The 26,961-nt window shown below is 37.0% G+C and overlaps 2 protein-coding genes across 2 annotated transcripts in view; both read right to left on the bottom strand.

Moving 5' to 3' along the window:
- The window catches only part of IPO11 (importin 11), an 88,298-nt gene that overhangs the window by 13,773 nt on the left and 47,564 nt on the right, over positions 1 to 26,961 (bottom strand). The window contains exons 22-26 of the mRNA XM_080636523.1: positions 25,110 to 25,189; positions 24,443 to 24,523; positions 21,076 to 21,171; positions 19,392 to 19,505; positions 17,475 to 17,596 (exon numbers count right to left, since the gene is read on the bottom strand). Of these exons, the coding sequence (XP_080492649.1) occupies positions 17,475 to 17,596; positions 19,392 to 19,505; positions 21,076 to 21,171; positions 24,443 to 24,523; positions 25,110 to 25,189 (493 nt within the window). The remainder of the gene's footprint in view (positions 1 to 17,474; positions 17,597 to 19,391; positions 19,506 to 21,075; positions 21,172 to 24,442; positions 24,524 to 25,109; positions 25,190 to 26,961) is intronic.
- Positions 3,376 to 6,057, bottom strand: LRRC70 (leucine rich repeat containing 70). The gene is made up of 2 exons (XM_080636522.1): positions 5,932 to 6,057; positions 3,376 to 5,461 (listed from the first exon to the last, which is right to left on the bottom strand). Exons 1-2 carry the CDS (start codon positions 5,936 to 5,938, stop codon positions 3,525 to 3,527), a joined length of 1,944 nt encoding a protein of 647 aa, XP_080492648.1. The 5' UTR covers positions 5,939 to 6,057; the 3' UTR covers positions 3,376 to 3,524.

Here is a 26,961-nt window from a genome sequence, read left to right as displayed (position 1 = left end):
TTTCAAACATGAAATTGACATATATTAACATTTTTTATATTTCAGAAAGGATCTTTTATGCTGTCTTTAAATAAAATTCACTTTGACCATAATGAAAAGAAAATGTGGCAAACGTTTACGTCAGCTTGTATATGAGTAATCTCAAACTTTTTCTTTCAAAGCTTGCATAGTTTGTCAGATAAAATAAAACAGAAAAAAACCTGACCACATCTGTTCTGGAAATAGTAATATTCATTATTTCCTATTCTATCATTTCTAATACACTCAACTATCTATTAAACATTTTTATTATTCTGAGCTTTTTTGTAAGAATTCAGAATTTGGATTTCAATTACCAAGATAGCTACTGTAAGTAAAGTTTTATCATCAGCTTAATAAAACATATATCACGACTAATTTTTAACTTGAATAAAATGGTCCCTTGTCTGCTAAGCACCTTACTCGGCCTATCAGAAATGGAAGAAAAATTCTGCATGTGAAAACATACTACTTTTACACATTAAGAGAAAAAATCTTCTCTGCTCTTCTAAATTAACCAGAATGAAGCAGTAAACACCAAAACAGGGGAAAGCTTAATTTCATATCTTTAGTAGTGTACAGTAGCTTTGAGAAAGATTAATTAATTCTTTATTCTCATTAGCCAAGGAAAGAGGTGGAGTGGGACAAATGGAGATTACTTTGCACATACTGAGAGCAATGTAAATGATTATTACACACACACACACACACGCACACATACACCCCGCACACCCTAACCCCTCTTAGGAGCTGCACGGTGCTAAAGAGTAGTTCCTATAAACACTAATGTAGGAGCTAAGACAACATTTCCAGGGGAGTCCTATGACTGACTATAAACTTGATGACCATATAGTGCCATTTTGCTTCATGAGGGCAAACTCAACTGTCCTCTAATGTATTCTCTAATTATTTTAATAGACATATGAACCACACATGTACATGAAAGGAGGTTTTTCCATTGTTTGCTAGATAAGATATATGAATATAAAAGGCTACTAACCACAAAAGAAAGGCATTTTCTCCACAACTGCATAATCAAGCTCTTGTTAGTTTAATGCAAATTGTTGGCAAGCTGGATAATTAGAGGACGACTCCACTCAAAACGATGGCTTCCAGCTGCTCCAGCCTTGCTTGAACTAACAGCTCTGACAGCATGGCTTTCCTTCCATGCTTGATCACTGCAGGTGGTGAGACTCATATGTGGCAAACAATGCCTGCAGTAGCTTGCCAGTGGAAAGCACACATTCAGAGGGAATCTCTTGTGCTCTTCAGTAGAGAGCAGCTCTACTGTAGAGTAGGAAAGAAGAGCCTAAAACATCAGAGCTGTCCTCTACCAGATTTCTTCGAGAACTAGGTTTGTTCAATCTCAACCTTTGCCCATTACAAAAACCTCACGTCTAACAAAGACACAGCAGCATTTTCAGCAATGAAAAGAGCTAACTTCCTCCCACTGAATTTTGTCTACTATTTCTGAAGACATCCATATAAAATTGAAAATTTAGAAATATAGTACATAAAACTGCAGAACCTACTACTGATTGTGCAGCTGTTACTACATGAAAATAAATTTAACAGTGATCATGAGGAATTATGTCGGTGAGTCAAAAAGTAACAAAAATGGGTTGAAGTCTTCACAATGAATTAGTCATCTAAAAACAAATTAAGCATGAATTAGAGTAAATGCTTTCCCTTCTTAAATACATTTACTCAATACATTTAACATCTGATCTACAGGCAGAAGATTATTTTTAAAAAGTTTCTACTGAAGCAATACAGAATTGTTGAAGCTTTTGCCCAAGTAGCTAAATTAAGTGCTCCATAAAAGTGTTTGAACTATCATACAGTAAAATACAGTAAAATACAGTATTACAATATAGTAGATTTGTATTTCATTACATTCAAGAGACATTTAACAAGCAAGAGAGACACACTTGCACATCCAAACCCACACAGTGCAGCCAAGGTCTATATATGTACTGGTAGCAGATAATGAGCCAGCCACGAAAAGTTATCCTGCTAGTTACACCAGCAGGAAGCACGCTGGAAAAAGAATCCTGAGGGCAGTTTTAATTGACCTTGAGAATGCCCTGGTCTCCTGGCTAGATCCTGGAACAGCAAGATACTTCTACACAAATTGACACAATGGACGACAGACTATCAAAACATTGTTCTCCATTTTTCCTTGAGCAAAATGATCTAACTAAATTGTGTCACTTACAAACCAAAATGGTTGCAGTCTCTAAGGCACAAGCCTGTGGAAGGCAAATAGTATCTACAAAAGTAAGTCCCAGTCACATAGCTGAAAATTTTACAGCATTGGACTATCTGGAATACATTTTTTATTACTTCTTTCTGAATAAAGTTTAAACTACTGGAGTAACGAAAACACAACAATCCCAGAAATTCAGATTGAAAATAAAGATATAACGCAGTAGATATAAACTGATAATAATGTAAACAGAACACCAATATTTGAAATAGGAATTAAAAGTTAAAACCAATGCAAACTATATAGGAAAATAGTATTCATCTTTTAAAGATGAAGTCTAAAATTAGGTCTTCACTAAGGAAACATACTTTGACCTGACACTTCCAAATATACACCACAAATACGTAAATATCCTCAGCAATTAATCTAGAATTATGTATTTACAGTATAGTATATTTCTTCAGTTTATACCTCTCACCTAGCCAAAACTAGCCCTCAAACTATTACTATATAGATTACAAAATATTTTGGATTGACAATAATTAACCAGCTCTATTACCTTAGACATAATAAACTTGGTCAATTTTTCAATCCAACAGAAACTTAGCTTCCCTATTAACTCCAGTTTCAGGCATTATGAAATGATACAGATACATACTAACAAAAAATTTACTTTAAGATGTTCATTACACAGACCAAATACGCAAGTTTGTATAATTTTAAAATATGTCACACATACGAATAAGATTTGTATAATTTTAAGTTTTTCTTTTCCTCAAGAGTCTGAACATGCTAATGTAAATATACTAATTTTTTTCCACTGTGATGATTAATTAAGGCAGAGTAGAAACTGCATTACAATAAATAAAGAACTACTTTTTTCCTCATTTCCCTAGATTCCTGGCTTCATAATCTTGTTAAAAACTGATGTTTTGCTTGCTTCAAGCTACCAGTTACCTATGGAATTTCTATAGAAACGTATACCATTAAGTACTACAAAATAAAATAAATATATGTGCATTTTGTACTGCACATATACTTGAGTTATAGGTGAAAGATTGCTACAACAGGGACAGAGGATAATCTCCTTATATGAGTCAGATTTAAATGACATCTAATAAAAAAAGAAAATTCTGAACATTCAGGAATGCAGAACAACCCAAATGATACCATTTTCTGCAATTCTATCAACCCATTGATTTTAATCAGTGAAACTATTTATACTTTATAAATTGAGTTCTTGACTTCCTGACATTTCAGATCACAATAAAGTTAACATCAGATCAAATGAGATAAATTACAATGATGAGTGTTCAAACAATATGACCTGTGCCTGACTTTCAGATGGTGTTCGCTTGAGCAGCCTAATTTGGTCTAGCTCTGAATGCCCCACTGAATTCCGAGTTAGAGACTGCACTGGATCAGTTATGTTGTACCTGCCAGGCTGATAAACCCCATAATATTCTATTCTCTTTTCTCCAGAGTTTTCTAGCACCTTTAGTTTCTGCCTAAACTGAATAATTTTACAGGTTAAAAACAGTATCACAGCACAAGCCAAAATGAGAAAGGCTAGTAAAATGTCAAAAGCCTGATTCAGCTTTTCAACCTGTTGCGTACAAAATAGGGATGTTTTTAATGATACAAGAGCAGCATCTGTTGAAAATGAGCCACCATCTTCTGTTGTTCTGTTAACAGGCATCATCTGTGCTGGTATTTGCACTGGCAATGTCGATAATACTGTGGTTGCCTGTAATGGAATTTCAGCAGCATTTTCTTCATAGGGCAACAGGTTAGCAGAGGCAGCTGTCGTTCCTTCCCAGAAAGCAACATATTTAGTTTCCGCATTGACAAACTGTTCAAATGGGTTGTGCCTGTTTCCCTTATGCCATGCCACCAGCAAAGTGGTAGCACTGTGGTGGGCACCTGCAGATCCTAGTGTCCAGGCTGTTTCCGGGCTGGCAGTAGGGCTACTACAGTTTGCAAACCGAGTCCACTTAACGTAATGCAAAGGTCTACCACGCATACTCTGGGGATTCTGGCAATGAAGTTTTACAGAAATAGGAGAGGATGCTAGCCAGTTAAGTAATCCAAGTATTTTGCAGCTGCAGTTCCAAGGATTGTAGTTTATTTGTAGATGAGTTAAAGATACTAGGGGCTTGAGCACTTGAGGTTGTAACTCTGTAATATTATTAAATGCTAAACTGAGTATTTTAAGTGATTGTCCCATTTTTTCAAAGGTATCATCAGCAATACCGGTTATTCTATTTCTGTCTAGCTGCAGATACATTAAGTTGTCCAATAAAGTAAAAGTGCTAGAATTTATATTTTCTAAATCATTATAACTTAAGATTAACTGGCTAAGGTTGTTTAATCCAAAAAAACCATTTACAGCAATACGTTTTAGCTTGATGTTCTTTAAAGACAGATATCTAAGCCTGTTAAGTCCTTCAAATGCAAAAGCATGTATTGATCCAATGGGATTGTGAGACAAAGAAAGTCTTTCAAGATTTTTGAGCCTTCCAATAGCATTTGATGGCACAAGAGTTAAGTTGTTACCTTCAAGAAACAAATATGAAAGGTTTTCAAGATGATGAAATGCTGAAGCTGATATCCGTGAAATCTTATTATTGGCTAGGTTAAGTGTTTGGAGACTTATCATTCCCAAGAAGGTCCCACTTCCAAGGACACTGAGGCGATTTCTTTGAAGTGTTAAATATCTAACAGAAGGAAGATCACTAAATAATCCTCTGGGCACAAAAGCTATTTGATTATTCTGAAGGTATAAACAGTGAAGACTGGAAAGACCTTCAAAGATTCCTGGATCGAGGCGTTTAATATTATTGTTATTTAGATGCAAGTAGCACAGTTTGGGGAGTTCCACAAAAGCTTTTGGGTGTACATACAAAATACTGGAGTTATCCATGTACAGTGCAGCAAGCTTCTGAAGGCCTTTCAGTTCATTTGGAGTGACATGCGATATATTATTCCCACTGAGGTACATGAGAATTGTCGTTTTTGGCAAGTTCTGCGGGATGCTCAAAAGCCCTAAATTACGACAGCTAACTTGTCTCCCTGTGCAGAGCTGGCAAGCAGCTGGACAGCCAAGAGCCTCCTTCTGGAGCAGCAACAAAAGAAAACAATTAAGGATATACAGGAATGCTCCCAGGCAAGGTGGAGAACTTTGCAGACCACACATATCCCTGTCTTTGGCCTTCTTACTCATCTCTGACTTGGCTAGTAGAAATAAAAAGAAGTTTATAAAATATTATTAATTCAAAACCTTAAAAGATTTTACATATACAGTCTTTAAAATACAAGCATGGCTTTCAAGACTGGTATTTTATATATTCTCCTTTGATGCCAAATAAGCAATTTAAAATTAAAACTTACCAAGTGTAAGTGTGAACTACAATGAAAAAAATTTCAACATAAATGAACACTGAAACAAATGTACAGCCAGTCTAGCCAGAAAATATTTCATGGCTGCAGCATAAAAACAACTAAGCTGCCACAAAACCAGCTTCTAGTAAATTCAAAATACTGTTTATTAACTATTTTTTTATATTTAAGACTGGCTAGGAAATGTTTCAAGAGCATTCAAGGAGAAATGCCAACTGGAAAAAAGTTTCACTGGCAGCTCTTTCATAACTTGAATTTTACTTTCATAAGATGAGCTACATTCAAAATAAATAAAGATTCCTTACCACACATCTGAAGTTCATTATTTCTGTTATTTTGATGTTTCGCAGTTCATTGGACTGTTACAAGCTGACCGACTATACTCATCTGTGAAACCTTTGTAAACGCAGTACTGCTGCGTACTAGAGCTCTCCCACATTTTGCCCCAGGATTTGCAACTGTTCGTTCAGGAAACTAAGAAAGAAGTGGTTAAAGTCAGGTTGCCATGGATACAGGAAACCCTGGGACAGGAAGCCATTTTATCTGTGCTTCAGAAGTATTGTTGGAAAGGAAATCTCAATGATTTGTTTCTAGAAAACCAAGAACTATCTTAGTTTGTAACTGTTGCTGGTTTGTGGTTTTTGGTTCGGTTTTTTTTTTAACTGCTGTTTTTAACTAGGAGGGCTCAAGACAGTTTCAGATGAAGTCAGATGTAACTTTTAGAATATACCATGCCTATTTTTAACAGCACTACTGCATTATCTGCAAATTCTTTACCTTTCAGCCAAAAGCCGAGATGTTTTACTGAAGCAATAGCAATCCTTACACTGTTCTCTCTCTGCCTGCAGAGTCAAGCTGTTCCAGAATGCAGACACTCACTCCAGCGAGCGAGTGAGAACATGGAGAGGGAGAATACAAAGGTCTGGAAGGCAGAGCCTCAGTGCTTCCTGCACTCCGGCAAGCTACATCCTGCCAGACATACCAGGGAAGACCAGGAAGTCTTTAAGAGATGAGAACTGCATGATGTGGTACTAAACTGCTCAGTATGTGTTGCATCTCAGACCCGATCCAGGCACAGTGCAAAGTCTGACCTCTGACCACTTTTAAAAACCAATTTATCTGCAGAGGACTGTGTGTATTCTGACTGCCACACCTTCAGACCACAGCTTTTGTTTCCTGCAGTGTCCCTGTGCAGATAAATATTCAGTGCAAACATCTGTGCTATAAATACCCCCCTCACTTAAGCACCGGAAATGATATCTTTACCTTATCCATCACAGGGATAAAATACCTGTAAAGTCCAGTCACATAAAAGGGGGAAGGGGGAAATAACAAAATGAGGAGGTTAATTAGAGATTAAGCCTTCAAATAGCAATGTCACTATAAACCCACAACGTACACTGTAACAAGACCTTCTGCTCGACAAAACAAAGATGGTAAAGCCCATCAGCAGCCACAGCCAAGAAAGAGACACAACAACAAGAAGAGTCAAGCCACTTTGGCCACAGTGATCTCACACAGGAAGCACAAGTTCACGTAAGAGACAAGATACCACCCAAATATCTTTGGCTGTAATAATCCAAGCTGAAATGCATGAAGCACATAAAGGAAGCAGAATAAACAAGGACATGCCTTTGAGGTTACTTTTTTCCACATTCTGCCAGAAGAAACATTTCTGAAGTTTTCAAAAATGTTTCTGACCATATGCGCTGGTTTTGGCTGACATAGCTAATTTTCTTCAATAGTAGCTGGTATGGGGCTGCAGTTTGGATTTGTGCTGGAAGCTGTGTGGCTAATTCAGGGATGTTTCCATTCAGTTCAAGGATGTTCTGCTTCCCACCCCACCACACCAGCAAGTGGGCTGGGCGTACACAAGTAATCAGGAGGGACACAGCCAGGACAGCCGACACCAACTGACCTCATGAGCTCAGGAATATTCCACACGATATGGCATAGCGCTCAGGATATAAAGCTGTGGGGAAAAGAAGGAAGGTGGAATGTTCGGAATGGAGTTTGTCTTCGCAAGTAACCATCACACATGATGGAGCCCTGCTTTCCTGGGGATGGCTGAACACCTGCCTGCCCATGGGAAGCAGTGAATGAATTTCTTGTTTTGCTTTGCTTGTGTACATGGCTTTTGCCTTAACTACTAAGCTATCTTTATCTCAACCCATGAGTTTTCTCCCTTTTACCGTTCCGATTTTCTCCCCCATCCCACCAGGGAGGAGTAAGCAAGTAGCTCTGTGGAGCTTAGTTGCTGGCTGAGGCTTAAACATGACACAATATATAACTAGCTTTTCACCTTTGAAATCTATAAAACATTCACTATCAAGAGAAATACTTCTTCAATTTTTCAACTTGAGCTCACAAAAATTATCTAGAGTTGGGAGGGAAGGGAATATTTTTTTTAAAAAATAAAAGCCTTGTGCCCTGCAATTCTGTTAGATTCAATACCTCTTACAGTACCTAGTGTAAACTAAGTAAATCAGCAAAACCAATATAATTCATCCATGGGCCACTTTAGACATAACCTTTATCAGTTACAACCCAGAATTTGAACTGCATTTGTTTGTTTTGTTTTTTTAAAAAAAAGCATTAAACCAATAGGAAAACTGGTTTTTGTTTAGATTTATTTTTCACATTTTATTTTTTTTTCATGGTACTTAAATCATCATTGGTCCTTTCCAACCCTAACTATTCTATGATTCTATGCTATAAAGGAAAGTAAAATAAAACAGTATGTCATTTACTTAAAGGGAAAACACAGTTCTCAGGATGATGAGAGAACTATCATGAATATAGGGGAGATAATAATTTTAAAATTATTATCAGACAAAACTGAGGGGAGGGGAAAACCAGAGATTGACAAAAAATGAAAAATTACTTCAAACAGGATATTATCTCGTACCTAAGCTTCACTACTTATAGCCTATATATGCTGATACTTATGTGGGTAAGAAATAACTTAGAATTATTTCTTCCAAGATGTGCTGTGTATAACAATCCTATGGGGCTAAAATATTCACATCCCAATATAAAGAAAGTTTTTAAAAGAATTATGTTATTAAGTCTCCCTTTTTGCAAAATGCCAGAATTAACATATTCAGAAAGACTGAAGGAATTGCTGAAGTTTTCTGGGATATTAGATAAAATGAAAATTTAGACCAAGCAGCAGAACAGTTGCCATATCATCGAAAGCTGGTCCCCAGTAAGTGGCTGAATGTCTCTGTGGTCTTGTACTAAAGGTACCTTACAAGAATTTTGCTCAAACCCTAGCTGCCACTGCTGTTCTGAGCACAATGCTGACCTTTCTGATTCTCAGATCAGTGCAAAATGAGAAAAAAGTCTTAACCCAGATAATGGCTCCAGATTAATGGGTAATGGCTCCTTTCAATTTGCACTAAGAGATCTGGAGAAAGTCCTGTCTCACATTTTGTAAATATGGCATCTGGAGGCCTGCAGATCCAATCAGATTGTAGTTTCCAGGCATTGCTTTATTAATAGAATACACTGTTAAAGCATCTGAAAGGTTTATCTGTTAAGGAGAGACAAAATACAAGCCACATAACTTACACCATTTAGGGGAAAACTATAAAAAGACTAGGATACACGTACAATTTGGATCAACATTTCTCAAACTGGCTTGAACTTAAATAACAGAAATTATTACTAGTTGAAAATTGTAAGAAAAACAAACAGAAAACCTCAAACTTTTCCTTCAAAGGAGATTAAGCAGCTCTTATAGAAGTATATTCTATTTATTGCAAATTTTGTTCTCCAGTGATAGCAATACCAGGTTTACATCTGAATACAGCTTCACACTGAAACAGAGAAAATTATTTTTGAATCCTGAAATGAATTTTACCTTAATACGCTAACATTAATAAATACTAATGTCATTGCTTTTTAACATATTAAAACCTAGTTGAACAATGACTCCTTGTCAATACAAGCATGAAGAGTGAACAACAGCAATTTGTCAAACTGTGCATAAAATGACGGGTCAAAGTAATTGAAAGTACATACAAGCACTGCATCCAGCACAGCCTTTCCAAACCACCTCTATTTTCTCACTGATCCATGTCAGATTAAAGCCAATGTGATTCAGGTTATGAATATCAATTAGCATAAAGTAGCCATCCAACTCCAACTTATGTATAGCAGCAGAAAAACAAGCAATAAATTTGAAAACAGGCTCTAGAATTGCCCATCTTTATAAAGTGTATTAAAGTCAACTTTTGAAGAGCACTTCATAGAATCACAGAATGCACACATGCACATTTATTCTTATAATCACTATAAAATTAAGCTAAAGCTCACAAAAGAAAAAAAAATAGCCCTGTAATTATTCTTTTGAGCTTGTAAGAGTGAAAATACCTGTTACCCTCCCACTGTGTTTAGCAAGTACCTCCTCTTGCAGGTCTTTGTTCCTTCTGCTTTTATTTTCCACAGGTGGTCTATGATACAACTTTCTTGTTTTGTTTTCAAAACTACCATGTTCTGCCCACATCATTCTCTAGATATTACTGCAAGTCAAAGCAATTCACCTACTAACCTCCTGCTTGGGTACTATACACATCAACATTTAATCTCATTTCATCTACCTATATCCAGTAACACCTACTGTGGACACCTTATTATCAGACCTCAAATTCTTTTTTTGTTTTCCTAATTAGTATCCAGACTATCTCAAAATTTCTGATTATCTCAAACATTGCAGATTCCTTCTAGCATTTAATATTCCTGCCTTCTTAAAAATCTTGATTTGCTACTTCAGTTACTGAAAATTTATCTGTTCACAGATTGCTAATCCAACCTCACAAAAGCAAGTGACAAACAGGAGAAACAAATACAGAAATTGTAAAGCCAAATTAATAACCCAGAAAACACATTCCTGTTTCATAAGCCCACAGTACTAAACATTTACAAATGTAAACATACAACACAAAATCTATTTCAAAATTATGAAGCTGTCTCTAAGTTATTTTTCTTCTTAACCTTGGTGTTTATTATTTTTAAGTTATCAAGCAGGATTTGTAACATGCTGAGAAACAGTAAGAAGTGAGAACTAGAGACTTATTCTTCCCATTGAGGATAAGTTTCGCTTCTATAAATCTTATTTGGCTTTAGACTTTACTAAAAATAATATGACATAAAGCTTTTATGAAACTAAGAGCTAAATTTAAGAAATTGTTACATTCTCACATAGTAATAAACAATTACTGCATCAATGAACTGCATTTATCATTCAAACCCACAAGAAAAATGAAGTCTTTTATGGAGTGAGCAGTAACAGAATAATAACTAATGAAAGGTTGGCTATCAGTGATATCCACAGATGTGATACGCTCAGAATAACTATATTTCTAGCTTTAGTGTTTATTATTCACTGTAATATTTAGTAAATGCTGTTCCAAACAGAAAATCAGTAAGATATTTACCCAGTACGAATGCAATTCAAACCAAAAGGCTTAAAGAACTCAAAGCCAAGTATTTTTCTCAACTTTCAACCAGAATAACTACTTCGCCTTCTAGGAATTGATTCAGAACTAAATCCAATTGTACAGTTTTCAGCAGTATACCACCTGCTAGTTTAAGAGACAGGATGAGCACGCACCTGGTGTTAGCAACTGATAAGCTTCTAAAAAATTTACTAAAAGAGAAGACAAACAATTAGGGCATTTCCTGAAAATTACTGCAGAGAATACCCAGAACACAAAATAGAACACAAAATATTTCTTCCTTAAAATTACATTTTTTACACTAGGCATTTCATTAATACCAAACCCTGATGTTTTGTTTAAATCCTTGATTTCTCATTAAATTGCCTGAATAGGAAACATTATTTTTTGCAGAAGTTCTTGCAGTGACATGCAGTCTCATGTTAACCACTTTGGTATCTTATCACAACAAGACATGGGCATAGCCAGTGGGATTGAGTGCAAGTTTGCTGATGACACCACGCTGTGCAGTTTGGTTGGTATGCTGAAGGGAAGGGATGCCATCCAGAGGGACCATGACAGGCTCGAGAGTTGAGCCTTTGGGAACCCCCTGAAGTTCAACAACGCAAAGTGCAAGGTCCTACACCTGGGTCGGGGCAATCCCAGGCACAAGTATAGGCTGAGAATGGATTGAGAGCAGCCCTGAGGAGGAGGACTTGGAGTGTTGACTGAGAAGAAGCTCAACATGACCCAGCAGTATGTGCCTGCAGTGAAGAAACCAACCATGTCCTGGGCTGCATTAAAAGGAGCGTGACCAACACATTGAGGGCGATGATTCTCCCCCTCTACTCTGCTCATATGAGACCCCATCTGCAGTACTGTGTTCAGCTCTGGGGCCTCCAACACAAGAGGGACATGGACCTGCTGGAGCAAGTACAGAAGAGGCCACAAAGATTCTCTGAGGACTGGAGCTCCTCTGCTATGAAGACAGGCTGAGAGAGGTGGGGTTGTTCAGGCTGGAGAGGAGGAGTCTCAGGGGAGACCTTAGAGCAGCTTCCAGTACCTAAAGGGGGCTTAAAAGAAAACTGGAGAGGGACTTTTTACAAGGGCATGTAGGGACAGGACCAGGGGGAATGGCTTTAAAGTGACAGAGGGGATATATAGATGAGATATGTGGAAGAAAGTCTTCACTATGAGGGTGGTGAGACACTGGAACAGGCTGTCCAAGGAAGTTCAGGATGCCTCATCCTGGCAGTGTTCGAAGCCAGGTTGGATGGACCTTTGAGCAACCTGGTCTAGTAGGAGGTGTCCCTGGGGTTGGACCTAGATGATCTTTAAGGTCCCTTCCAACCTGAATCATTCTACTATAACAGTCAGGCACTGTTAAGGAAAGTCACCAAAAATCTCAGCTTTTTCAGGCAGCTACTTCTAGGCAGTCTTAAATTCGACAGAGTATAGGGCAGAGAGACAAGAAGGTGTACCAAAACACCTCAGAATAAACTCAGGGGAAAAACCACCTATAAATCTGTATTAGTTTTGGTTTTTTGTTTTTGTTTTTTCTTGGGTTGTTTTTTTTTTGCTTAGTTGGTTTTGTGGGGTTTTTTTCCGTTTGGTTTGGTTTTTTGGGTTTAACTTTGTTACCATCTTTTTATTTTTATACATTTCTAATAATATGCTACACTTTAGTCACTGCTTATTCAGTAACTAATTTGCAAACCTGTAAACTGCGTATTATGAAGGAAAAAGACAAAAAGGTTTGAAGAAAGCTATTTAGTCCATTATCACCTTTTGCTGTTTTTTATATCCTTAAAATGTTCAATTTGAGGGTAGACTGTATTTAGAAGAGTTTTAGGACAGACTTCTGAAATTCTTTATACAGCTCACAGAAAAAAACCCTAAGGTATCAGCAGCAATTAATTCCTTATGACTGCAGTCAGTTTTCTGCAGCAGTTCAGCTGCATTTAGTGACATAATCCCTTGCCACCACTTGGTACATTTTCCCTTGTAAACAAGCTTTATGGGTCTTAGGGGGAATGGTAATTTGTTTCTGACCAGACCATACTAACAATCAGGTGATTGTGAACAAGGAAAGCTTAGAGTGCATCCTCTTATCAATGCTATGATGTGACATACAATAAGGAAACTGTGGTGCTATATATAACACTCTAAATGATGCAGACTGATACTCACACACAGACCAAAGCTAGATTTTTCACTCTTGTCATTAAAATTGCACTGTTATCTGGCAGGAAAACTAAACAAATCCAAGGCCAAACATGGATGACAACTGCAAGATCATAATTTAAAGAGCAACTTTTAATACTAGTAGTCTATTAGATGTGTGGGTGAGCACATCTTTGACTAGAGGAATAAAAAAGAAAGAAAAAAAAATAAAGGGCTTTAGAGTATCATCTCTGTAAAAAAAGGATGCTGTAGAAGTTAATTATGTAACAAATTCTGACTTTATAAATGAGAATATAACTACCCTGAAGGACAACCTAGTATTTTATTAGGCATTTTCTTGCCGTTTCCTAACATTACATATAGACAGCTTCATGAGAGGAAAATTAAATTTCTAACAAGCTAACTTTAACAAATGACCAAGGGAAAACTTCTGTAATAACCTAATGATGATTTATAATTGCATACTGTAAGTACTTAAACTCACAGAATGCCAACTATCTAATTGGCAGGACTCATTGGCTGACGTACCAGATTTGATACATAACGAGAAAAAGCAGACATTCATTTATATCATGCTTAGAAATGAGCAGAACAACCTGGAGAATCTCTTAGGCTCTTAACCTTTCCCTCACAATAGATTTTCCAGACAAACACATTTGACTTAAAGGGGAAAACATATCACTAGCATCTGGAAATACTACTTGTGTAACCAGAAATTAAAACCAAAAAGACAAGATCACTTAAAATGCTTTGTATTTCAAGGTCAGTAGTCTCCCCTACTTTAGAGCAAGCAGTACCACTCTGCACTGGGAACTCCACCAAGAATAAACCTATTTGCAAGCACCAAAACTAGTGGACTCTTTTGGAAAGCACTGACTGAGAGGAAAGGCAAACTTGGCAACCTACCATTCAAGAATGATAGGCATTGCATTAATAACACTTACTAAAAAAAGGGGAGTGATTAGCTTTCAACTTGGTGCCAACTGCTACCCCTACTTACAAATAGGTACCACACAAAGCTAAGATAAAAGTTGCTGTAGGTTCACAAAGATGCCATTAGGATCATAGACAAAGTGGAATATGACTGAAGAAGACTAGTAAATTATGACATTTGTGAATGTACTCATCCAGGTTGCTGTCACCTCTCATGTCTTACATCCCAGCCCAGATATGATTCTCTTCCGCTAAACTTCAAGCCTTTTCATGTTTTCCAAAAAAACCCCAGTGTTCTAGTTATTTTGTGTCTATGCGTATTTCTCTTGTATGCTGAGATGGAGACATAATTACTCTGTAAGCATATCCTTACTACCTACATCTTGTTACTGGATCATACTGTTCTATACATCAGTTTAAAGATGAAGGTCTTTATGAAGTACCAAGAGCTTTTAACAGATGAATGAAAATGCACGTGAATATAAGGGACAAATGGGCAGGAAGTGTACAAAATGCGGAAAGTAAGGATGCATACATCAGTCAGACATAAAAAATGCTAATATTGAGCAGCCAGACTAAGAGAGCAAATGCAGATAATTAGGTAGTACATAGCTTATGTAAAATACGAAAGTAATACCAGGAAATTGCTGCTAAGTGAAAAAGTGCTGCAACACACTAATCAGGAAAGAAGCAGTTATTGTTCTTTTTTTAATATGAACTTCTAAACACTAACACAATGTGCAGCTGTGTGTAGGAAGATAAACAGGATGCTGGATCTAAGGACATACATGATAAAGTGCAGTGGTACTGTTGGTACTAAAGACATTGCACATCTCTGGATGATACTGCCTAGACAAGAAAGCTATAGTTTGGCTAATAAACTGTCACTTTATAACATGCTTAGTCCAACTAATTGGCCCTAGAATCACTGTAAACTACAGATGCTCTGCAGCAATTCCAATCTTATCTGCTCTAAAATCCTTCACTCCTGACACTATCAAAGAAGCTATTTTTAAAATAGGAAATTACTGTGCCACACAGGTTTTAAAGGAATAATGATGAAAACTTTACCTTCCCCTAAAATGCAGAAAGTCCCAAGTCCACGGACACAACCACCAACTAAAAAAGCGCCTAAAAGTAATGAATACTATAGAGTTTAGAAAAAGCATAAAAAAGGGTCACTCCTTAATATTTTCCAAGATTTTATCCATAAAGCAAATCAAAGACAAGAATAAGAATACCTGCTATTTTCATTTTTCCCCCATTACTTTTGTCTATGCCCTCTCTTTCATCTCTGGAATAACCTGATGCTCTTGGGACTGCTCCAGCTAAACACTAGGGGAAGCAACTGGCAAAAGAAGCAAAATCCTTGGGAGTGCTAGAGACAGCACAGATGCCTGTTTTCCCTATAGCAGAACTTTTAAAATCTGAGCTTGCTACTGGTACCACCCTCAGCATGGCCTTCCCAAATGAGTTCATCCCACAGCCATGCTCGGGAAACAAAATTCTGTTCTGTCTCTGCAGCTAATCTTGAATCTTGAACTAGCTTTGGATATTCAAAATAATATCTAATCAGGAACCTGGTTAGCAAGGTACTCCAACAGGAAAAATTATTTGAGCTTTTCTTGAAAATGTTGTTTATATGAATCAAATACTGTATTATTTTTAAAACATTTTTTTGCTTAAACTTCGCAAGTGGACTCACACAAGAAGCATACTTTTGAAAAATTTTGGTTTTAACTGAAGTTTCAGATGTGAGGTGCAGCAAGCCTACGTAATATAATCCCTATGAAATGGCAAAACCAGAGTCACTCACATTCTTCAGTAGCAGAAGGAACAATCACTTGACAGAACCAATTTCGCACATTCTATCTGAAGGTATGTTTGGCTCTGGCAGTCTATCAGTTGTACAGTAAAATTTTCATAGCTTTGACATAAATATGTCCACTAAAGAAAGGCTTTTTATTTGAGAAGTGGCTTTCTTAAATCTTTTGAGTATCTGAAAAATAAAGCTGTCAAGTGCAGAAGGTTTTATTATGTTATGGACTGCCAGAAATAATTGGCTCTTTCAGCAGGAAATTTGGAGCAGCTGAAAGTAGTTCAAAATAACAGCTACCTAAAGAAAGGGTTTTTTTCTTTTTTCCTTCCTCTCCTTAAAAGAAACTTCACAGGAAGACAGACATGTAGTTCAGTGTCTTAAGTTTTAGATATATACTAGATAGTATACATGGGCTTGGATATAGTACTGTTACATTTACTGGGGGGGGAGAAGCAAAAGCTTTCTCATAAAGCAGCTGCTTGGTTCACCTTTGTCTAGATGTTTATCCTGATGATCTGGGACAGAAATGAAAAGCTTCTGTGCACATTAAAAGCAATGAAGCCTTGAAGTTTTACATGTAAGAGTTTGCTGATTTTTTAGGTAGTGACTTATGCGTTCTATGATTTTACATATATTAACTTAGATTTAGGATATGTGAGCAACATGTAAAATCCCATTAGACAACACTTAAGACTTCTCAGGAAATCTGGCAGGCTAAATGTGAACTCATGAAGTCTTGCCTTCCTGACTTTCAAACAGACAAAAATAATCTGGAGGTAAATATTGTCTGAACTCTCACCTAACCATGTGTTACAGATGAATTCTAGTAGTGACAGTGTAGAAGTCAGTGTCACACATTTCATCATTTTCATTAAAAACTCTCATTCTGCTTGTACATTCAGCAACGATGGTGTCTAGGGAAAAGACAGTAGTGAAAGCTGCTTGCTATCTACAGAGTAAAAAGTGTTTCATAGTCTTTCATAGCAATTCTTCCATTTAACGTCATAAACAGGAAAACTGGGATGAAAGTTCAGATCTATCCACAACAGGAAAGAAAACTGAACAAACATTGTGCTCTGGAAAGGACAGTAAAATAGTAACAAGCCAACCAAAGCAACTCCTTTATCACAAATGACAGAAACAGGTAATTCAATATGAGAATGGATAATAAAATAGGCAGTGTTGTTTCCTCACTTTGTCATAGAAAATGACACCTTCTATGAAATATAAGAAAGGTTGCTATATTGCTATGAAGCCATATAAGAAGTTAATATTATGTAGCATGAAAATTCTGCCCTTTTACAGTTCCTCCTGGCAAAAAAAAAAACAAACACAAGCAACAACAAAACAACAACAAAAAAAAAGGCAATAAAAATACTGTAATATTTACATAGAGAATTATGAAATACCTCAAAAAACACATTAAGGACCCTTGAACCATACTTATTTAAGGCAATGTACATTTACTTACGTATTCAGTGATGGCAGAAGTGAAAGCAGTGCCAAAGCAGAAAGTTTCCTTCTTTCTGGCTGAGTGATGTTATCCATCCGATCAACCCACATTTCAATCATGTTACCAAGAATCTGATCCGACTGCAATGGGAAACAGAACTTTCTTTTCATTAAGAGTACTTTAACATATGTAGAAAATAATTTATTGCAATTTTTCTACCAGCTGAATATATTATTCAGTCTTGGGTAGACACCATGCAGTTATGCGTACCTGATAGAAGTAGCAAGCAACAAGTAGTTTTGAAGTTTTATATGACACTGCTTCCAGGCCTTTGAACCCCCCTCACCATTAGATGTTGTTCAACACCTTTATCAGTGACATGGACAGTGGGATTGAGTGCGCCCTCAGCAAGATTGCCAATGACACCAAGCTGAGTGCTTCGATTGATACGCTGGAGGGAAGGGATACTATCCAGAGGGACCTTGATACACTTGAGAGATGGGCTGATGCCAACCTGATGAAGTTTAACCATGCCAAGTGCAAGGTCCTACACCTGGGTCGGAGCAATCCCAGGCACAGCTACAGGTTGGGCGGAGAAGAGATTCAGAACAGCCCTGCAGAGAAGGACTTGGGGGTGTTGTTCAATGAGAAAATGAACATGAGCCGGCAGTGTGCGCTCGCAGCCCAGAAATCAACCATATCCTGGGCTGCATCAAAAGGAGTGTGGCCAGCAGGTCGAAGGAGGTGATCCTGCCCCTCTACTCTGCTCTCATGAGACCTCACTTGGAGTATTGTGTGCAGTTCTGGTGTCCTCAACAGAAAAAGGACATGGAACTGTTGGAACAAGTCCAGAGGAGGGCCACAAGGATGATCAGGGGACTGGAGCACCTCCTGTATGAAGACAGGCTGAGAAAGTTGGGGCTGTTCAGCCTGGAGAAGAGAAGGCTGCATGAAGACCTCATAGCAGCCTTCAAAGTATCTGAAGGGGGCCTCCAAGGATGCTGGGGAGGGACTATTCATCAGGGACTGTAGTGATAGGACAAGGGGTAACGGGTTCAAATTTAAACAGGGGAAGTTTAGATTGGATATAAGGAAGAAATTCTTTACTGTGAGGGTGGTGAGGCACTGGAATGGGTTGCCCAGGGAGGTTGTGAATGCTCCATCCTTGGCGGTGTTCAAGGCCAGGTTGGATGAAGCCTTAGGTGACATGGTTTAGTGGGAGGTGTCCCTGCCCACAGCAGGGGAGTTGGAACTGGATGATCTTAAGGTCCTTTCCAACCCTAACTATTCTATGATTCTAATTGTAACCTAGATGTTACAAATCCATTTAATCAATCGACAAAGCACTGATTCAGAATAATGTATGACTTAAACAGATTTCCTGTAATAGCTTAATACACACAAAGCGTATGAACTTACTCTGTTTCACTTTCACTGGTGACAAATAGAAAAAGGCTTGTCTTTACCTCTTTGAAAAATGAATTGTACTCAAAGAAAACTACTAAAAATTCACTTAAAGACACAGCAGAACCTTTGTAGCCAAACAACCCTAGTAATTTCATTAGTGAAACCAGAGCACACTGAAGCTGATATTCCTAGAAACGCACTGGAGAATGATTAGAACATTATTCCTTGGTGCAAGACCCATCAAGATGGAACAAAGGAAAGAAACTCTCACCCTGCAATGCCATGCAAACTAGAAGTGTTTATATGACTTATTGTGGGATGCAGCAGTAAGATAATTTAGAGGTTAGATAAAACTTATAGTGAGATGACTTAAGGTAATTGTGGGAAATTATAAAACTTGTTAAAGGACGTTCAAGGGAAGGACCTGGGGAGAACAAACATGGCAAACAGAGGAAAAAGTTCTTTCAGGTCAAAAGAATGCAAGACTAGCATGCAATCGAATCAAAATACCAAGACAAAAATCCTTACCTCCTGACCCAATTCATGTGCCATCTCGCTCAGAAGTAAAGAAAAAAACCTTGCATTTTGTAGTAGAACTCTACCCATGATCCCCAGGTAAGTAGACATCACCACTGGGTATCTCTGAAAGAAAAGTAAACCAAAACAAAGGGAGGGTCTTAGTATAATTAAGAGAAAAATACTCAACATACAGAGCAGAAACACATGGAAAATACTTGCATGCATTTATTAATTTTGAAATGACAAGTTGTAATTTAAAAGCCTCTAAGAACACATGACTGAGCAAGCAACCATTGCCAAAGTTTCTTGATTGATACAATCGGGAAATTATAGCAATCTCAAAATCAGTCTTCCTCGAGCAGCCAAGACATCTTGCAAGGTGATTTTATTTTAAATTTAAAAACCTGCATCTTAAGGAATAGACAGTATATTGTACTGTTAAAAGATTACCTTCAAAGTTGATTTTTGCTAAAATGTTACTTACAATTTTAGTAACATTAGGAAGCACTTAGTATTTCTGAAACTGTTGTTACCTATTTCACTGAGAGGAATGATAATACATTTGCCAGCAACTAATTTGCAAGGGTCTCAAAATTAACTGGATACACTAGTAAGCTCATTAGTTTATTATCTTTTTGTTATTATGTTTAATTTTAAAAGACGCTACAGATTTCTGTGTATTAAATTTGGCATCTAACAATGGAACAGTTAAGTATTTTGAAGAGCTGCCTACTTGAAAAACAAATCCCAACATTTATCTGAAAATGTTAATTCAGTTTAATACCTTTTTCAATAGAGAGCAATGAATTTGTTACAAGTTTTAAATCAGAAGACATTTTAATAATCCACTCTGCAGTTTTGTGTCTTCTTAAACTGTAAGCAAGTTCAAACAAACTGTGTTTTTTGTGTTCTGTACAGCAAAAAGTACATTGCTGAGTAGTATTACTTGACTTAATCTTGGAAGCATCTCATTTAACTCAATCATATTGGGAGCCAAATTTTCTGAAAGTCTTCAACTCCGAAAAAAAGAATGGTTTTGATCAAAAAATTCAAAAACGTAGAGAATTCCACCCACTGATCCTGCTAATTATTTTTTTCTCTCCTGCTTCAACACAGTTAAAGCATATTGGATTTTACTCCTTTTTATCCAACATGGAAATCTGTTGAACGGAAAGAGAGAGAAAAATAAGAACTTAAGACATCTAACTAAGCAAAATCTTAAAGCTCCTATCTTACATAAAGCATTCTCACATCCTTCAGCTCCTCATATTAGATATATCAGATAGAAAAAGGTCAACTCAGTTTTCTCCTTGTCCACTTTTTCTCTGGTGTAGGCGCACTTAAAAAGGAGTAGTGTAAGTATCTTTGAAAAATCTCAGCAGAAAACTCCAACAAGTACAAAGGATCTAAGTCACAGCACCTTATCAATGTTAACAGTGATGGAATGGCAGAATAAAATTTGTGTTATTTTCTTAAAATAAACACTATATGATAAAGTAAGTGATGGGTATGTTACTTTAACTCTTGCACCACTATGTTACTTTTACGGTCTTCTAAAATAGCTGTGAGAAATCTATCAGATGCTCTTAAAACAAGAGAAAATGCAACACCAATATGAAAGAACTGGGCCAGAATACTGAGGGTACTGGCCTGTTCAAAAGGAAAAGTAGAGTGTAGTTAGAGTAACTCTTACCTCCCCATCTATAATGCCCCTGAATATTGATGGGAGAAGGGGCTGAAACATTTGAGGACCCAAAACAGGGTTTACTTTCAGGACATTTTCCACAACCTTAAGAACAAAAGCAGATAAGACAATTAATAAAGTACATTTGAAAAATCTTAAACCAAAATTTTAAAACTACATATACTTGTCTATATATAAAGTCCTGGTAGGACACTGACCTTTTAATAGCTGAAACTATTTAGTGAGGTACTCCGCAAACCTGATATGCATAATGGACCTGATGAAAAATGACATGCCAAGTGAAACCTACCTAGCCAAGCACCTTGTCATCAGACTCCTTCTGGCCCTGGCAAAACTGATGAGGTGGGTTGGAAGGCAGGATCTTGATAAGGCTCCAGGAAAAGCAGCTTGATGAGGTGGGCTGGCAGAGAGTTTAAGGCTTATTTCCATGTCTTTGCTCTGCCACCATTTGTAGGCTTAAATTTTAAACTAACAACAGTGTGTGTGCCTTTAACAGAGTAGGACAGAACAACTTTTCTAATTTACTAACACACAGAGAGAAAGGAATGTTCGGCTAACGGGGGAAGGAACATCACAGGACGGATAACAACTAAGGAGACAGTAAATAAAACCAAGGATGCCAGACTTCAAGATAGCAGAGTGGAACTCAGCGCAGAGCAAGACTGGAACAGAATAGAAGCAAGGACACACCAGCTGCTAACTCAGCACTAGGACCTTCTGAGCGTGAGCAAGCACCGAGGTCATTCAGTAAACACAGAGAGGAAGAATATCAGCGACCACCAGAGACGCATCCTCAGCATAAAGCGCATGTGTAATTAGAATGCAAATATTATAATTAGTTCATGGAAACAAGGTAAATATGCATGAGTATGCTAAATATATAGCTGCTGCCAGCAAGGAATGGGTGTGCTCACCTCTGCAAAATAATTTGTGTGCTTGCCCAGTGCTGCTTTCTAGAGCTCCAAATTGCGTCTCAGTTTCTCTGACCAATTTTTACAATAACACATTGCTTAGGTTCTACCATCTCTTTGCAGGTGATCAAAGAATCACAAGTGCTCCAAGATGTGCTATTCTCCGTGGCCTGCTCTGCTTCACAGTTTTTACATTCTTTACCCTTCACCTCTCAGACTCTTTTTTTTCCCCACCATGAGCTGTTCCCTGAAGTAATTTTTTTGCCCCATGTTCTTCAGGCTTTCTTTTGTGCAGCTGTTTGGGCTTTCCCCTTGTAACCAAATGGAGTGGAAAAGAGGCTGAGAGAATAACATCTTTCATAATACCACTTGAAGTTTGTGTGGGAATTTTTTTTTAGTACTTTGAAAAACCTATCAGCTCTATTGAAGCAGTTGTTGCCATTACAATGGCAACTTACACCAAAAGCAAAGACTGAACAAAATGTTACAGTACAAATGCATGTACTCTACACAAAAGAATGCGATAGAGAGCACATATATCCAACATTCAATACAGACTGGAAAAGCTTGGCTCTAGACCTATTAGGTTCTAGTGGTCATACAGAAATGCAACAAAAAAATGTGAATCTTGATCATTAGGTGCTTATTTAATCATAAAATCACCTAAATAGATTTTTGTAACACATAAAGTCATAGAATGGTTTAGGTTGGAAGAGACCTTGAAGCTCATATAGTTTCAACTCCCCTGCCATAAGCAGGGATACCTTCCACTAGATCCGGTTGCTCAAAGCCTCACCCAGACTGGCCTTGGACACTGCCAGGGATGGGGCAGCCACAACTTCCCTGGGCAATCTGTGCTAGCGCCTCACCACCCTCATTGTGAAGAATTTCTTCTTAATGTCCAATCTAAGTCTACTCTCTTTCAACCTGAAGCTATTCCTCTTGTCCTATCCCTACACTCCCTCGTGAAGAGTCCCTCTCCAGATTTCCTGTAGGCTGCCTTTAGGTACTAAAAGGCTGCTATAAGGTGACCCCAAAGCCTTCTCTTCTCCAGGCTGAACAAGCCCAGCTCTCTCAGCCTATCTTCATTGCAGAGGTGATCCTAATCCTGCCTTCTGAGCATCTTAGTGGCTTCCTCTGAACTTACTCAAGCAGGTCCACATCCCTCCTGTGCTGGGGACCCCAGAGCTGAATGCAGTACTGCAAGTGGGGTCCCATGAGAGTGGATTAGAGCAGGAGAAGCACCAGACTTATTACATATCTTGCCAGTTTTTCAGATGTGCAGTTACAAAAATTGAACTGTATTATTGTTTTTTCTTATTGGTATTGAACACTGATGAGGAAAACTAATGTTAAAAAAATAGCAGATATAATACTATTATTGTTTGTATTAGCAAAGGGATCAATACTGGTTGATGCGGTACGGATAAAACTCAGATTTGGATGGCTAGATACAGCAATTAGATAATTACGTTTGTACATTTTTATTAGGAACACTGAAAATGAACCTGTATTATTACCACATGATTTTGACTTTAGGGTTGAATCATTTCTTAATGTTAGGGGTTTTGTCCAAATAATTAATTCTTTTTTCTGAATTTTGAACCAATATGAAAACTGAATTTGGACAACCCTTGAAACTCATTAATCAGATTGATTTTGCCCTTTTACTTTGTTATTAGAGGTGCAAGTGTATTTGTGTTATACTGCGGTACTCTTCTCCACTCTGAAATTCAATTACAAATGGAGAACTTTGATTAGCTTTCTACAACTTTGATGAGTCCACTGATAGCCAAAGATTAAATTAAGTTACTTCTACCCAAACACAATTCTTATTTTGCACCTCAGTGTTTTTAAGATTTTCTGTAAACAGCATTATCTTCACAATGTAGCAATCAGTCATCTGGCTGTTTAAGTGTGCTGCTGTCAGTCTGTAGAACAAGCTAATTTCATAAAGATCTAAGCCCTCACTAACCACCTTTCTCTAGTAATCTAGAAAATAATCAAGTGGGAAAGACATCAGGGACTCTGAGTGTAAAATCATCTACACAAAGAGGACTCAAACTACCTTAGAACTCATTACTTAAGGACAACACAGGAATCACAAGTAATGAAAGCACTGCAGAGGAAGAGTGTGTTAGATAATTATCTTTTAGAGTGCACCATTTAAGGTTATACTAACCTTCTCTTGGGTAAAGTAACATTCCTAAAAAATATATGTGTGTGTATAAGCACTCTATATAGACATGCACACACTTTAAATATGTAGTTTAAAACACCACTGATTCTAAGTGTCAATGTGTGCTAAATGAACTGTTTCCTTCCACATGTTCTGCATTCATGGCATTTTAAAATATTACTCTAACTTAAAAAAACAAACAAACAAACAAAAAACAGTAGCAAAATTAACAGAGCTGAGTATATGGCATTATTTTTAGCTATACCTTCAAAACCTGAACTTGACCTTCAGTAGTTATGTCCTTCAAAAGGCTACAAAATGACTGGCATAAGACCGAAGCATACATCTGAAATTAAACAAAAAAGAAGGTATTATGCAAACATCCTTTATATCTACATATATATATATAATTTTTCAAAACTCAACAGATCAGGGACTACATATATCCAAAGACACTGCTTTTCTTCAAAGATCATATTTATTAAAATACTCTTATTTCCTGAACTAATTAAAATCTAATCTAATAACTTTGTTGGTTTTTAACATTGCAAGGTTTTTTTAAATTATCAATCTCAATGAAATTTCTAATGAAGAAGGAGTGGGAACAAGGCATAATGTCTGTAGTTCTTTTCCTGCTAGAATTCATGACGATCATTTTAATATGACAGGAGTAACTACTACTGCTCCACATAGGACCTTTTCAGGTACCAAAATACTAAATCAATTGGCAAAACATTAATTCAAAATAATAATCTTTCTCAAATTGAGTGTCCACCATGTGCCATAAAGATCTAACATTAGAATAATATGCTTGCATACACTTACGAGTACCAATGTTTGTGTGCATGATGTTTTCCAACATGAGATGAAAAAACAGTTTGCCAGTATAAAACTAAGATGCTAATATCAATCTTTATATAATGGTAACATACCTGTAAAAATTCTGATGATGATAAGAAAATATAAGCATTGATGATCTTAAAGCAATTTTTGAGGTTTTCTGAACTCAGCTCTAGAAAAAAAGAAATCACAATTCAGAAGCTCATCACCACACCGAAGTACAACTAAAACAATTAACTTCTTGAAGTCTTTGTCCTCATACAGCTTTTAAGTGCCAGATGCCTACAAACAGAAAAAAGTTATCTTAGATTCAGTACTATTCAGGTTCAGTCTCCCTGCCAGCCACAATAACAAAAGAGGGATGGTAACAGCTCTCATGTTCTCAAATGGAAGTACAAGAAATCCTACGATCAATGCTAAAAAGAAAAAAAAAAAAGTTGGATATGACAGTGAGCTAAGAGGATATTAAAGACAGAACAAATGGAACACACACTAAAGAGAGCTGCAATTATTGATAAATGATCTCTCTCACATTTGAATCAGTAAATACTGAGTAGAAAGAGTAAAATAAAGATTGCAGTTCTGCTCTTCTGACCCAGGTGGCATATCAAACAGCACTGAGCTTTTGGACAAACACGCTGAACTTTAGGCCATACCTTGAGTATTTCAGTAAGGAAAGCATAACCATTTAAGAGACAGGAGATGGTGTACAACAGCAGTTCAAAGAGAAAAAAAGACATATCCTCAGGCAGTACCTGTAAGACTGTTGAAAAAAAAAAAATCACCCAGAACATCTGTAAACACAATTCACAGCTAAACAAAAGGTTTCAAATTTTCACATGGTGGTTGATACTAGTGCAGAAAGCCAACAGCCCTTATTGACGAGAACAAGAGAAGACCGAAAAAACTTTGAAAGGGCTTGCTAAATTTTCTTAAAGCCAGTTTGGGAGAGAGACTATTCTTAGCAAGAAAAGTGGACTTCTCCCCCACCTTTTATCAATATTCCAGTAAAATCACCACGGAGAGCTAAGAGGAAACTACTTTTATATATGTTTTAAATAAAATTCCTTATCAGATTAAACTAACTCTAGCAGCTGGCTAAGAACTGGTATATCATTCATAGCTTACATGAACACAGCCTGTATGGAAATTTGGCTTACACCTAGTGACACTTACATAGAAAAACTTCTACATAAAGTATCACATGATAGAAACTATGGCTTTTTTTGGAAAACATTGTAATGTTTTCCATTACAATATCTGAAAAGTTCTGGGAAGTTTTAGCAGTTTCTCTTCTTTCCCCTCCCATTAGAAAGAAAACTAATACTCCTGCTATCCGACGTGGCAATTGGACAGTTTTGAAAGCATTGAGTACTTTCATATCTCAGTGCTTGGACAGGACATGTCTTCTCATCATGTATTTTGAATATTTACATATCTTGACTACAAAAGAGATGATTTTTCACCTACCCATCCAATATCCTAATCAAAAAATTCCAATACTTCTCTAAATTAGCTTTAGTAGCATATTACTAGTATTATATATTTCTTGAAATTACTGCATTCTCCAAAGATGTATTCGGCTTTGGTTTTCAGACACTGATGTAGTAGACAAATTGTAAAGACATGGTCATATGAACATAAAGTGCTTTCCATTTCGTGATTCTGCAATAAGCACCACAAAGGTAAAAGTGTGAGTAGCAAAACTGCAAGAAGTTATTTCAAGCCAGAAGGAGAAAACAGGTAAGATAAATATAGAACTGTACTAGTTGCTCTAGCAGCACCATACAACAAATTTGATTTTTCAGAACAAGGCACATTCTCTTGATATTTTTTTTTCCAAAGGAAAGTATCACTCTTCTGCAAGGTTCATTCATAAAACAAGGAAATTGTCACAAGTGTAGAGCAGTCCTAAATATCTCCACCTTTTGTTAGAAGAGTATG

Source organism: Psittacula echo (genome assembly GCF_963264785.1).
Source record: "Psittacula echo genome assembly, chromosome: Z".
NCBI classification, from domain to species: domain Eukaryota; kingdom Metazoa; phylum Chordata; class Aves; order Psittaciformes; family Psittacidae; genus Psittacula; species Psittacula echo.
The sequence above is the reverse complement of the archived record's forward strand: the minus strand, read 5'-3'. Positions and strand labels throughout refer to the sequence as shown.